The sequence below is a fragment of the Rhamphochromis sp. 'chilingali' genome, assembly GCF_963969265.1.
Source record: "Rhamphochromis sp. 'chilingali' genome assembly, chromosome: 2".
In the NCBI taxonomy this organism is placed as follows: domain Eukaryota; kingdom Metazoa; phylum Chordata; class Actinopteri; order Cichliformes; family Cichlidae; genus Rhamphochromis; species Rhamphochromis sp. 'chilingali'.
Genome location: NC_137930.1, coordinates 58,876,324 through 58,891,219, shown reverse-complemented (window position 1 = coordinate 58,891,219; position 14,896 = coordinate 58,876,324). Strand labels below are relative to the sequence as shown.

Sequence of the window (14,896 nt, the reverse complement as noted above, 5' to 3'; positions counted from 1 at the left end):
TTGAATTGTTTTTTTTTCCCCTTGACTCTTAACTTTTTATAGACTTAGCACAGATTACTTGCTAATTGGTGTACTTCAGAGGTTCTGGGGGGGTGTAGTTTGTCACCTTTGGACAAAAGTTTCCATTCGCTTTTCTAATTTAAAACACCACCTGCTTTGGTATTAATTTTAACTTTGTCAGAAAAATATAAAATCTAACAAAATGTCAAACTGTTCTTTCAAAATATGAGCTTCTAATAGGAAAAAAACACAATAAATGTCAAGGAGACTTGCCTTTCAGTGATTTCAGCTGTGGAACAATTGAAGCAGTCAAAGAGATAACAGCACGCTATTCAGGTCTCATAGTTTCTGTATGTGCTTGAGTACAAAATGCAGAACCCTCTGGTACTTTGGGAGATGTTGTTGGGTGTCATATTAACTTTCAGTTTTTCTCTTTCTCTTTTGGTCCTCTTTCAGATCCTGGTGTGGTCTGCTGAAGAACAAAGAGTGTCTTGAGAAGTGTGAGAGCCAATATAAGAAGAGAGACTTTTCCACAATGTGCTAGGAGAGAGGAGGAAGAACGAGTGTTGTTATTCTGATATTGTTGAGGTGTCAGAGAACCAGGAAAGGAGACAGCCATGGGGCGAAAGAAGATACAGATCACGAGGATCATGGACGAAAGGAACAGGCAGGTGAGTGGGACAGAGATAACAGTTCATCTATATATCTATGTTTGTCTGTGTCTAATCTAAGACTGTTTTAAAAGATGCTTCTGTATCTTTACATGCTTCTCTGTATCTATCTGACGGTTACAGTTTTTCTCTGTTTTCCTTCTTGGAAAAGTTCAGCAGCTGTCATGGTGTGCAAAGATCTGAACAGACATACCTCACTCCCCAAAGTCCCAGCCAGCTGAACAGGGACCATGACATTTCTTTGTCAGTGCGGTCGCATTTACAGACATGATTCCCTTGCCACCCTGCAATTTCAACCAGAGAAGTTGATGAGGCAGCAGCAGCTCTGGGCCGCAGCGGGGGCCTCATGGCGTGGGAGTGAACTGAGTGTTGCAAGAAGTGCAGCGGGCTGCCTGTGGCCTTCCCACACTGTAGGGCTTGTCCCCTGGCCCGGCAGTATGGCTGGGGCCCTTTGCTGTAGCCCTGTGTGTTTGCAGCTGTTTGGTAGTAATTAGGAGCAGCCACTGCACCACAGCACCCTCTCATTTGTAGGGTGGGTCAGAAGGACACACAGCACCCTTCTTTGCCTTGGCCTCGCTGGTCCCGACTAGCCACAAAGCGGGAAAGAGCTGGAATTCACTCTGTCTGCTCATGTTAAATATAAACTCCTAAACAGCAAAACAGTAAAAAACAGCCTGGGTCTGTTTGAAACATGAATAACAGGTGCAGATATCTATAGCAGAAATGGTATGTCTTATTTAGCTATGCTCCCTATGATTTAAGAGCTAAGTTAAGGAAGCATGTGCACTGTTTCTGACAAATTATACCAATTAATGCAGATACATAGGTTTCCTGTATCTAGATAGAACGCATCTGGTTAACATCGGCTAAACATGATTAATTATGTGGTAATATGCAGTTGGTACTCTGACTATGTTTCTATCTGTGCGGGTAGCAGTAGTAGTCAAGTGTAAAACAAAATTCCACAGTGTGGGCCAATTATCAGCACTACACCTGGTTCTGGGTGGGTTCCAAATAGGGGGGTATTAGGGGAATCGGTCTAAGCTCGTTGGTGGTATCCAAGCTCTATTCAGTGACCTGTGACATGAAGGAAAAAAAGAACATAAAGTTATATGAAAATAGGTTGGTTTCTGATTGCTAAGCGAGCAGGTTAACTCTTCAGAAGATCCATTCTTTGCACTGCATATATGAGGCGGTGAGGGGACACATTTTGCAGTGTTGTTTTATGGGAAAGTAAAGCTGAAGAGCTTATTATTAACACGCCTTCCAAAGTCTAGTGTTTGCATCAGATTTTAAATGTCTGACTGGATAATTTGTGAGAAAGTTTATCAGCAGCATGCAGGCATTTCAGCTTACATTTAGCATTTAGTTTGGTTTTAGCTGGCTCAGCAGAGAATCTGCTGTGACAATAGGCTGTACTAAAATAAAGCTTTGGTATAAGGTGATGTATGCGTGTGGCTTTTTTTTTTCTCTCTCGTTTTTTTTCCGTGGGCCATGAAGCGCACAGTGCCATCTCCCTTGGGCGTGCTCCTAACCAAGGGGGAATAGCCATTAGCATATGTTCCCCATTGTCAGGAGACAGTTTAAATCTTTGCTGTTAGTTTTCCATAGTGTAACAGTGAAATGAAAGAGGTCCTTAAGTGGACTAATTAGACAGTATTTCTATAGAGGATGTTGTGTAAGGACAACAGGGGCTCCCTTGCATTGTCTCTGCAAGTGTTTTAGGAGGGTTGTTAACCCTTCAGGATTTATAACACTGTGTGTGACACAGGCTGAGACGGTAAGTAGTTACAGCGTAGTGCAAGCTGTGAACTTCGCAGGTAGGTTTATATTCTAATGAAGTGTGTTGTGCATGTATGACAAATTGATGTGTAACTGTTTAATACATCATGTGTAGGGTAGAGTATTTTTGTGCCGCTTTCTGCTGTTTGACCTGGCAGAGATGCACTGGAGAACGAGACATGGAGCAAACTGAGGTCGTATAATGCTTACTGTACAACTGCAAAGAGCCAGTTTCTGTTCCATGGCTTGGCTAAATGATGGCAGCAGTAGAGTCATCAGCTAGACCGACTTTACTGATTGCAAATGAATGCAAGATAACAACCTGCACGATTCTTCTGATTTGATGTATTCACAGCAATTATTACCTTTTGAGACACAGACAGGTACAGGCATCATGTGCAGATTGAAAGGTTCTTATATTTTCCTCTTTTACTTTGAGTTTCTAGAAGACTGGACGGACCAGTAAGAAAATTTAGCCTTCAACAATAGAAAGTCGTCATTCTTTCAGACTTCAGAGGTTTGGAACTTATGTTCTTTACAAAATAACAATAGTAGGGCCAAGAGCACTGAGCAAATTCAGTGAGTTTTACCTTCTTCCCAAAGCAGCTGTGATTTTTGTGAAACTATAGGGAGAACAGTAGTGAAGAAGCCAAGGTATGCATCAGTCTCGTAAGTTAGTGTACATGTTGGTGAGGCCTAGTGAGCAGTGTCTAGTGACGTCCTCTGGATGCCATTAAGCAGGCTCACTGGGGGTAATTGTCCAAGTCATTAAAAGTTTGATGATTTTGCTGCTGGGTGGAGGGTTGCCTGCCCTTGCTGTGGCTCATTTTGGATTTTGCTCCAGCACGTCAAATGCCTGTAGGCAAGCAGAGACTCTCTCTCACTTACTCTCCAGGGAGCAACACAGCACATAGCGCCTCTTTTTCAGCTTTCACTCAGTCCTGAAGTTCTGAGCAGTCATTGTTATATATTTTTTTAATTGATATATATTTTTGACACTTAAAGAGTTTGTTGATAGACAATGGAAAGAACAGAAGAAAAGTGTTAAACTTAAGAGCCAGTGCATCTGCACTGTTTTCTTTGTTTAAGATGATACGTGGATTTATTAAAACTGTGAGGCAGAAGCATGAAGTAGCACAAAGCGTTACAGACAGGTTGTACTTTGAGATGAATCTGTTATTTGTTGCATCATCTCTTTATTGTTTGGTGTGTGAAAGTCCAAAAGGAAAGTGGAAATAGTGCTTGTGTCCATTAATTAGCTGATCTCGTCTTGGTTTTAGACAGGGCAGCAGGTTTACTTAGAGTATATTGAACACAACACACTTTCTCAGTTACAGTTTTCAATAAACAGAACAAATTAATTATCCGTTAAATGCATCATTCTTGTTATTGATTAGAGATATTTCCAGGAAACCTACTTACATTTTGTTACCTTGCATGTCATCGTCTCCGCTAAACAGGATCCGTCACAGCTACTGTAGGTTTCAAGGTCAATCCCACCCACTGGATTAGCCCATTGTGCCTTCGAATGTCCACATGGGGTTCCTCGGGCTGTTCTCTCTCTCAGAGAGAGCTGATCCAGGCAGACAGTCACAGTGGCCCTGGCTCATCTCCTAAGCCCACACACTCTGCCACTGCGGAGCCAGGGCAGCAGCCACAGGGCCTGGGTCACTCTGCCAGCTGGTGCCAGACTTCACTGTCTCTGTAGCCCGCTCTCATGTCTGCCATGGGGGCTGTCAGAGGTGACATGAGGTTCTAATAAGGCCGCTAGCTCCTCACCCCTCTGAAGGTGTTAGTGACTCAGGCATCTCCTGCCATGCTCCAGTCACAGCTGCACTCTCAGTCCCAGATGTCTTGTTTGTCATCTTGGCACCTCTGCCTGCGGACAGACATTGATAGACCATTTGATTGACAAGTCAGTTCTGTGTGAATGTGTGTATTGGAGTTTGTTGTAGCATATGCTGTTATATGCTACACAAGTTTCCGTGGCAGAGCCTGTCTTGTGAATGTTGAAGACAATAAAACATAAACCAAATACAGCAGTAAAACGTAACAGACCCATGCTTGTATGTTTACACTAAAGGTCTATACGTTGTGCAGTTAAACTTTCCATTGCATTTTACCAGCTAAGCAGGTCTATAATTATTTTTAACAAACAGGCCACTGTATTGCTGATGAGACCAAATTTACTTGTTGCCGTTCATATGCAGTTTTTTAAATTTACCCCTCGAGTATGATTTTGTCCATTCCAAAGAAGGTTTCCCCATTACCTGAACTTGCTATCGCTTAGGGAAAGATAGAACTGCAGCAGCATTTAGTTTGGTCTGCTATAAAAATATAAAAAATAAAAAGTAAATTACCTACCTCAATTAAAGCTCTATAAACATAGGTTGTGGTGGTGGGGCTCTTGGGAAGAAGGTAGAAATGCAGAAAGTGTGAATTGAGAGTGGAATTACTACTTTATCTAGACTTTGAGAGAGCTTCTTAAAACATCAGAGAGTTTTCAGTGTGGCAGAGACTCACTGATCTGCTGGGTATTGTGTGAGCTGTTAAAATGACCTTAGCAAGCCTAGAAAGCTGGGATCACTTAAATGTGTTGGAAGTTTAAATGTGGCCTGTCTTTTTTCGCCATGGCATACGATTTTTGTGAAAAACTGTAAGATGCACTGGTACAGTGTCGTGTAGAATTTTACAATACTGAGGCTAATCCTGTCGCTGTGAATTACATGAATTAGTCAGGGAGTTAGACTAAATTTGCACCACATCTTACTGCAGGAGCGATTCGAAAAAATGCTAAAACCGCATCGAGTGTGTTTGTGGGTGTATTTGACTCGGTTAAGCATAGGAAAGCTTTGCCATTGAACCTCCCACTTGACCTCAAGGATGTCTGTGGTTTTCCACTGTCGCACCAGTCACCCCAGAAATGATGGGGGTGGATTGAGGTTTGTGCATTTGTGAATGCTGGTCCATATGCCCCAAACCTTTTTTCTGTTTTTTTTTGTCCTTTGCGTTGTGACCCATCAAATTTAGATGGACGTCTTACATGTTCTAACAAAAGGATAAAAATAGGGCAATCAGTTACAAAATAACCTAAGTGTGTATGTACAGAAGAATAATATACTTGTCACATTTTAATGGAAGTGTGAGCAGTAGCTAGCCCTTGTAGAGTTACTCTGTCTGTGGCTGGGGCAAGGACCAGGTCTCAGTACTGCTGCTGAGGTTGAAATGAAGCGATGCCTGGGTCAGCAGCTCTGCACTCAGCACAGCCATGCATCCAGGTGGAACAAAGTCTTCGCTCAGCATCTCATCCTGGGCTTCCTGCTGAAAGGTGACATCTCCATGGCTTAACAGCCACATTCATCTGCTAAAAAGCATACAATTTGTTAATCGTTTTCCCGCGTGACAGTCGCTGCTTTCCAGTTGGTTAGGCAAACAAATACGCAAGCGGGTAAATGAGCGAGTGGGCATCGCTGGTGTTTAATCAGAGGAGACTAGTATCAGGTGGTTACAACTCCAACTAGATAGAAAGAGGCTGGTCCCGGCTTGATCCCCCACTGTGTGTCCACCTTGACAAACTCACTCAAACACTCTGTAACTGTGATTTGTAAGGAAACATGTTATTTGGTTCAGCTTCTCCTGTACTTAAACCTTGTGATTTTAAGAAATTTCATGTTAGAATTTTGTTTTGTCATATGAGCTTGAATAACATTTGTGCAGTGAAAAGAAAATGACAGCAGGACAGGCTCCGGTGTGTCTATAACAGGAATAATGATCCAGTGTAATTACCTGTAGCGTGGAAGATTTAAAAAATTCATTTATCACAGCTGTAGTGACCCCGCTGCCTTAGCGGTTACACATACACTATGCAACACATAAGATTATACTGCATTATACCAGTTAAAATGAGGGTATAGCCGCGAGCTGTGACCAATTAAAGTTGAACAAAGCAAGCTCATCTCCTCAACTCCTCTCTTAGTAGGTCAGTAAAACTGATGGAGGATATAGACCCCGTGCACTGCTTTGTAAGACGGAAAGCTCTGAGCGCAGCTTTTACTAGCACATTCTCAAGCCACAATTTGACAAGACATATGCTGTGAAAAGTCAGATTTTAAAAAAGCAACGCATTTCCAAAACAGATTTCTGCACACAAGCGAGACAACGGCTGTATTTGTGTCCAGTTTCCTCACTAATAATGTTTTTAGTTTGAGAAATGAGTGTAGCTTACTGTAAAGAGGTAGTGTAACATAATGACACATGTGAATTGGTGTGAGTGACCACAGAGACAGAGCTGCAGAGCTACAGGACAGAAAGTCACTTTGCAGAGGGTTGCGTTACCATTGGAGTGATGTATGACCCAAAGTCCCATCTGAGAGCTCGTGTTACAAGGCTTATGCTGCACTACAGAGATAGCTTTCCGTATATGGAGACAGGGGCTACAGTAATGTATGGACCCCTGTTGTTGCCAAAGCTCTGACTCAGCTTGCTGACTCGTGGCTCTAACCCTGACCTCTGGCCTGATAACTAGACATTTCAGATATGCACTATGTTATTTCAGTTGTTACTAAAGCAGAAATGAATTTGTTATCTGTCACCTTGTTTACAGCAGTGTTGTTGCCTTTCTTATCTTGTGTTACCATGCTTGTTTCTAATGTTTTTTTTCTACTATACATCTCTGCTGCAGTTCACTCAAGTGTTGTATTTATGTTGCAATATCAGCTATTTAGCACATGGACAGTTTACATACAAACATTCCTTTATAAGATCCACCTGGATCGATTATACGCTGCTTACAGGGCTTAATGCAGAAGTATCTAGCAGTTTTACAGACAACACTGACAGTGGCTGTTATTATTATTGTTGATAGTACTTCTCTGCATTTACGTGGAGATTTTAAATGTATTTCAAAAAAATATGTAAATGCCCCTTTTACCACTAATAATCACACAGCAACTACTGACTACAGCTTTTCGTTGTAATGAGAATGCTAAAGTGCAAATTAAACCAAACTGTGTGTACAAATAAAAATGTTCTCCGTTGGCTGCTTTCTGTGTTTCCTCAGGTTACCTTCACAAAGAGGAAGTTTGGCTTGATGAAAAAGGCCTATGAGCTGAGCGTACTATGTGACTGTGAGATCGCCCTCATCATTTTCAACAGCTCTAACAAACTGTTCCAGTACGCCAGCACAGACATGGACAAAGTGTTGCTGAAATACACAGAGTACAACGAGCCCCACGAGAGCAGAACCAACTCTGACATTGTAGAGGTGAGCAAGCACCGCTTTCTTAATTTGCAATAAAAAACTTCTTTCACACCGTGCCATTTTAACCTCACACTGAGCATGTAGTTTATCTTCCTTATGCTTTTTTATACAAAACATATCCTCGGGTTTATGCAGGCTAAATTATTTTATTGCTTGGCTTCCACTTTAAAAGACGTATGTATTCTTTGATAACCATTGGCTTGGTTTGTAAGTGCTGTCAGGAACAAATAGCAGTTTCCTTCTAGTCACCATTCAGATAGGGCACAGGAGGTCTGCACTCTCTGATAAGTTCAGCTTCTCGTAGGCCCATCAACTGACGTGGAAAACCTGTCTCTGCACACTCATGCACACAGTAGCTGCCGACCACCATTGCTGACCTTGTTTCCCATAGATACTGTACCTGCAAGGCACAGCTCTCTGGCTACTCCTCAGTACACACAGTTAGCTTGCCCAATGCTGCAGTATTTTTTTCAGAGAAATACAGTGTTTAGTACATTCCATACAGCTTTATAAAACTCAACAAGCACTTGGGTTTCCTGGCAGCTCCTGCATGCCCAGCAACTAGCGGAAGAGTAAGCCACTTGTTATGCCAGCATACAAAACTGTCAGCCAAAAGCGTAAAAGCCAAAGTAAATGAGAATAATTAGGGATACATCCTGTTCCAAACATCTTGCATTGGCACATGTGTGGTTTCTCAGCTTATTCAAGATCTGCTTTAAGAGGCCGGTATCTTCATTCTGACTAGATGAAAGCACACACAATGTATGTTAATGCCTATTGATGGAATCCACACTCTCAGTATGAAGTTGCCCATTAATCTTTATTGCTATTATTTGAAATAGACTTAGATGATAATTTTCTGCAGCAAGACACTTTTTAATAGACCATGCAAACTGCTACATCCCAATTCTCTGTTTTTACTGCCACCTGCCCACTAAAACATATAGCATTTTTATTACTCCTGCACTATTAAGAGACATTAAGAGTTTAAAATGGGCCAGATTGGATAGAAAAAAAATCAAGAATGCCAGTTTAAAAAAGACTTTCACTTGGAGGAATTAGTGAAATTACATGCAGCATAAAGGAGTCAGCTGTGGCCCATTATCTTTTATTTATACTGCTGCTGCTTGTGAATTACCTGCTTGGCAGAGCTGCACAAGAGTGTTCTGGCATCCGTACACTCATGCAGTCACTCCTCCATCAGGGGCCCTCAGAGCAGAGCAAGGGCTCACCTGCATAAAAAATACATAAATACTTTCCTTACATAACAGTGACCACAGTTTTGCTTTTGCTGTGACTCTGGAGGCTGTCTTATTACAACGAAGACTTCCCGCAAACACCTTGCACTGAGAGTCATGGGATTTTTTTTCACCACGTATCAGCCGGGTCAATCCACACCACGCTCTCTATCTGTGGTCTGCACATGTATGTTTATGTGAACAGCTTGGTGTAATTGGAATGTACATTTTTTGGTTCTCCTGCTGATTTTCCCACCTAGTACTGCTGGCTGACCCCATCAAGCTGCCCCTTTGTATAAAAGGCGAGAACAAGCCACCGTTGTCCCGGCTCACTCGGCCAGCGTCTTTGCAGTTTATAACAAATGCCCCTCTGCCTGCAAGCTGTGTGGTCAGGGTTCAGATGTGAAACAGAGCTGAAGTAACCAACCCAGTCCACTTAACAGCATCAACACACTGTCTCACTATTCATTCTTCAGAGAGCTGTGTCTGAGGAGCCTGATAGTGTGTGGAGGCTATGACCCAATCATAGACTGTATATATACATGTAGAAGATAGTTCTAGCCACTGTGACGTCACCCATGAACTCCCGTTTTGATGTGCCAGTTTTAGCATTATGACTGTCATTGTTTTAATCATCATCATTAGCCAGAAATGACCATATTTGATGGATTGCTAAGTTATTTGCTAATTCTAGCAAACGTACTAGAACTTACTAGAACTTCACTTAGCTTTCAACCAGGGGCGGATCTAGAGAAACTTTCTTAGAGTGGCATGGAAATCAGATGGGGTGGCAAAATCAAAGCCATTTCTTTACACATATGCATGTGTTACAATTTAAGCCACATGCCAACACAGTAGATCCGCCCCTGCATTTAACACAATTAGCCACAACTGAGCCATGTTATTTGTTATGCAGTGGAGAGGCGTGTTTCGCTAACTAGCTGCCTGGGTGGCTCTCACCTGTCAACAGCTCATAATACATACATTTAACAGTTTGTCATCCATCCATTTTCTTAACTGCTTGTTCATTTCTGGGTAGTGAGGGGGTGGGATCTATCTCAACTGTGATAGAGTGATGTAGAGGTTTCAGTCATAATGAAGGGGAAAATGAGCTTTTGAGGCCAAAACTGTGTTTATTTCCACTGTAAAAGTGGCCACTTCAGGAACTGCAGCTTTGTTTGCATTTCTGTGCTGGCTTTATTTTCCAGTCCAACAAGTTCCCGCTCAGATCTGATCATATTTTAAGAGAAAGCCTAATTTCGGCTGTTTTTTTTGACCGTCTTTGCTGGTGAGCACTTTCCCAGATTTTGTGCTTCACCACAGCTGTACAAATCCTTGTACACTACACAGAGGAGCTGATGCATTTATAATAATGGGAAGAATCCACCCCTTCCTCATTTATCTACTGAAATAGGCCTCACATGAGGGCACTTACACGGGACACTTATCTAAATTTTTAAATTGTGTTAAACAAGTCTTTGCTATAAAAACAGCCATGTGCTCATTTGTCCTGTTTTGGAGGAAAGAAAAATGCTCACCCACTTTTCATTGGTAAGACCTTTCCATGTGAGAAACCAAATCAAAGGTCACATTCTTGCTCAGTAGTACCATCTGTAGATAAAGGCTGGGCTGTGCAGTGTGAGAGAACAGTCTCCATGTTTTCCACAGATGGATGCATGCCTTGGCCACAGTTTGATAACCCAGTGGAGGGCTATGGACTTTGTCTCAAACTTGGCTCGCAGTCCAAAGCAGAGCAGTAGGCTCAGATTTTTCTACCCTGGTTGTGTGTGTGTGTGTGTGTTGGTAGTTCTTGTCTGCATGTGCTAACCTTACCGTCACTCCAGGCGAGGGTGAGCAGTGGTGTAAAATCTGTCTTTTTATGAATTCACCTGTGTGCATCAAACAAACCTTTCACCGCTTTTACTGTGGGTGTTTTTATACAAGCTACTGTTTTAATTTGTTAAATAAATAATTTTGCCAGAATCACATGGCCTGAGTGACTACCAGCAGTGTCTCTTACTGTAAATAAAGACGACTTATTTAGCATTTATAGCTCATGTTGTCTCAGCGTATTCTCATGCATTAGGGTTATTCAATGTAACAGTGGACTAAGTCGGGTATTCCTGAATGAAGTTTCCATGGTGTTGTTTCTATTGTGTTACTTATTGAATTCTGTTTATTCCACAAATGAAAATGCTGCTGTTAGTCATTAGATTAATCTAATAATATTTAGTCTTACTCTCGTCTCCGCTTGTGGAGCTAATGAGATTTGTGCTCTGCTATAACCTCACGCTGTGTTTCTGCACACAGAAAGATCCCTGTGTCTCTCCAGGAGAAACCTTGAAATAAGATATTAACTTCACAGGCATAATTTGGCATCAATCTGTCCCCTATTTAAGCAATTCGATGCAATTAAGGTATATGGTATAGGTTAGCATTAATCAGGTTTGCAGACACATGGAATAAACATTAATTGACACTTAATTCTAATCTGATGAAATCAAGGTTGTGAATAGACTATAATCAAATTTCAGGAATGCGCTCGGAGTGAAATACCGATACCTTTTAAATACCCGGAGAGTGCTATATGCAAAGAAGTGACTTTTTAGCGCTCCTTTTCATGTCTTTTACCCTGATGGTTTCTGAGAATAAACAGCGTGAGATCATTCATAGGGAAATTCTGCTTATCATACTCATAATAAAGAGAGATGGTCATTGTTATTGTGACTCGGGCGAAAGGGACAATTCCTTCTGTATTTATGAATGAGCAGTCCCCCCGTCTCACAAGACCAGTACAGTGAGAGGAAATGAGCACAGAATTATCAGGTAATTTCCATTAGGCTTTATTTCATGATCACTATGAACTTTTGTCATAAACTGAGCTGTATTAATAAGGTATGTAAATGTTGACCATTACTGAATGTCACACATTGTGTGCTGTAGATTTCGCGACGACAAAAGCTACGCATGCATTTATCACAATTCAAGGTTTAATTTCTCCTCATTCTGCGTGTTACACTTTAAATGATGGAGACGATCATTGCATTAAGTGATGAGCTGTGCCTCGCAAGTGGGTTTTTTTTCTGTGATTTACAGCTCAAAGCAAAATAAATATTATTACCAGTTATAGAATGAATCCCTTGAAAAGCTTTGGGCTGAATGGGCACCGGGAGTTTCAGACAGGAGATATTTATGTTCGTCAATCAAAGGCTGAGCAGTGATTAAGGCTCATTTCTATCCTAATGAATGCAAATTGGCACATCTGCTATGGTGGTCTAGCTGTCCAGACTCTTCAATTAGCATGATTGATCAATTATCCTCCTGCTGGTGGCTCATTGGAAATGGAGGCTGGGGAATGGGCCGGGGGTGTATGGATGGGGGGATTAAGGAAGAGAGATGGAAGAACATGAGAAAAAAAACAAGCAGAAAACTGTCTTAAGCCTCCATTCAGTGAATGCGATTTCTTATTTATTACTTTATGAGAGTAGAGAAATAGCGGAGAGTCCTTTTACTCAAAGAAGGCTTCTTTTTTACAGACATTTCTTAAAAATGAACGCTTCAAACTACACTTGAAAAAGCTGTGATTTTTATCTTTGAACGACTTCTTTTTGACAGAATGAATAATTTCCAAAGAGCTGATCAGAGATCAGAGAGATCAGATCAGGTGCTCAGATTAAAATTGAAAAAATATATTACTTTAGCAAATGTGTTAACAAAGTCAGGCTGTGGCTCCGGCTTTGTTTAATACTTTATTTGTTTTACATGGGGGAAAAAAAGCCCAACACAAATTGCATTTGAATTTGTTCTCACCCTTCATCACCAGAATTACTGATCAAATATTTATGAGAGAAAAGAGCTTTAGTCTTGCAAATATTTAATAGATCAGCACTCAGTCAACTCTGAAGTCTGTCTAGGATATTGTGCTGTGCAGATTATTTGTGTTGGTTTTAACAGCAAGAACAAATACTTGAATATCAGAGTGAATTGGTGAAACTACTCCAAGTACCAGAGGCAGCTTGTCCTGAGCGTGTATTTATAATTGTGCTTTAAATTGCTATTAGTGCTACATGATTTACTCAAGATGATGTCTTGCCAATTATATGTCGTGTAGATTGCTGCTGAGCAACATGCACTGTTGAAATTGCATGTTTTTATATCTCGACGTATTGATTTCAAAATGAATCTTAATTTATAAAAGTAAAGCCTCACATCTCAGAAAATAACAGTAAAGTGTGGTATACTTGATTTAGAGTTAACAGGTGAATACATACTGCACACAACTCAAACACATTTCATTGCAATGTTGACCCTGTGCTAACTTGCATATGACAAATAAATAAAACTGAAAACAACTCTGACAGAAGCTTCACGTTTATAGAGAGACCTTGAAATGTTAGCTAACAGTAGATTGTAGGGCTGCTCGATTATGGCAAAAATGATAATCACGATTATTTTCACTGAAATTGAGATCACGATTATTTGACGATATTTATTTAACCCTTTAAGACCTACTATAGAACCAAGTCCACCAGAGCTTATATTATTTTTATTTATTTTTTTTACAGGCTGTAGTGCCATTTGTGGGAGCATTTCAAGTTGCTATACATCAATACAACTGTTATAGCCCATATTTTAATAATATGTATGCATTAAGTGCATAGTAATTACATAAATTGCAAAAAAGTGCAATGAACTACAAAAAAAATTGAAAATCGCTTTTGTTTTGTTTACATATATTTCTACTTGGAGAAGTTTAAGAGGTTTATCCCTCAAAACTTTAAATACAATAAAGTTGCAAAAAATAGTTTCCCACCACAGGAAATTTATTTTGAGTGTCTTCATAGTTTTATTTTGGAGATACAGCAATTTTTATATACTGCAGGAAAAACAAAAAACAATCCTATGATGCAAATTTGCAAAGAAAACAGTATGTGCATCATTTCACTGTGGGAAGTGTTACGAACAGCTGATAGGAACGGCAAAGCGTGTTTCTGGAATATTATGTTTTTGTTGCTGCAAGCGCTTTTTATGCAGTTTTTGCAAAGCTATATGTGGAACGAAACCGTGACCGAGGACAAGCTGATGGCAACAGATGTAAGTACAACTCCTCCGGTTTCATATGCAAAACAAATTATTGCGCTAGCTTACACGGTTCAGGTTCTACAGGGATTTAAAAATAGTTACGCAAAACGGAGCATGCTGCTCTGACCGGCTTTAAAGGGTTAACAATGACTTTAAAAAAATAATATAAAATAGTGTGCAACACCACTGAAGTTTTTTTTTTTTTTAACTCTTTTCAACCAACGGCAGTCACTCTCCAAATAACTTCTGCTTAGCTTTCCGAGCTTCCCTCGGGTCCTCTTAATCAGCGGTCTCCACCCTTTTTTGCGCCACGGACCGGTTTATGCCCGACAATATTTTCACGGACCGGCTTTTAAGGTGTCGCGGATAAATGAGGGAGGGGCTAATAATCGGCTCAGTCATTTTTAATGATCGTTGAAAGCCCAGATCGTAATCGTGATTAAAATTCGATTAATTGAGCAGCCCTAGTAGATTGAAATTTATATTTCGTGCATCTGCACTGGCGGCAGTCGTGGTGGGATTAGCTCACCTGGAGTTAGGGTTTAAAATTTTTAATTTTAGTGGTCAAAGGTCAAGGTCTCTGACCTCATGTCGATCCCAGTCTTGCAAATAATTAGAATCGATCACCTGGAAGTATTTTATCACATATAGCACAAAAATCCACTTGGACTCAGACATGAACTGATTAGAAATAGAAGTTCAAGGTCAAGGACAGTTTTAACCTCACTAAACATGGTCATAATTTAAAGTGCTCCTATTATGCTCATTTCTGTTTCTGCACTTTTATTCTAGATTTACATCATTCCTTATTCACGATTTACCCTCTAGTGGGCCTTGGTGCAGCCCCTTGGTCTGAAACAAGC

The 14,896-nt window shown here is 40.7% G+C and overlaps 1 protein-coding gene across 6 annotated transcripts in view; it reads left to right on the top strand.

Annotated features, from left to right (window-relative positions):
• Nucleotides 1-14,896, top strand: part of mef2aa (myocyte enhancer factor 2aa) — a 67,828-nt gene that overhangs the window by 22,681 nt on the left and 30,251 nt on the right. For all 6 annotated transcript variants that reach the window (XM_080873058.1, XM_080873061.1, XM_080873057.1 and 3 more), the window contains exons 2-3: nucleotides 457-671; nucleotides 7,513-7,716. In XM_080873058.1, coding sequence (XP_080729184.1) covers nucleotides 618-671; nucleotides 7,513-7,716 — 258 coding nt within the window. In that variant the 5' untranslated portion in view covers nucleotides 457-617. The remainder of the gene's footprint in view (nucleotides 1-456; nucleotides 672-7,512; nucleotides 7,717-14,896) is intronic.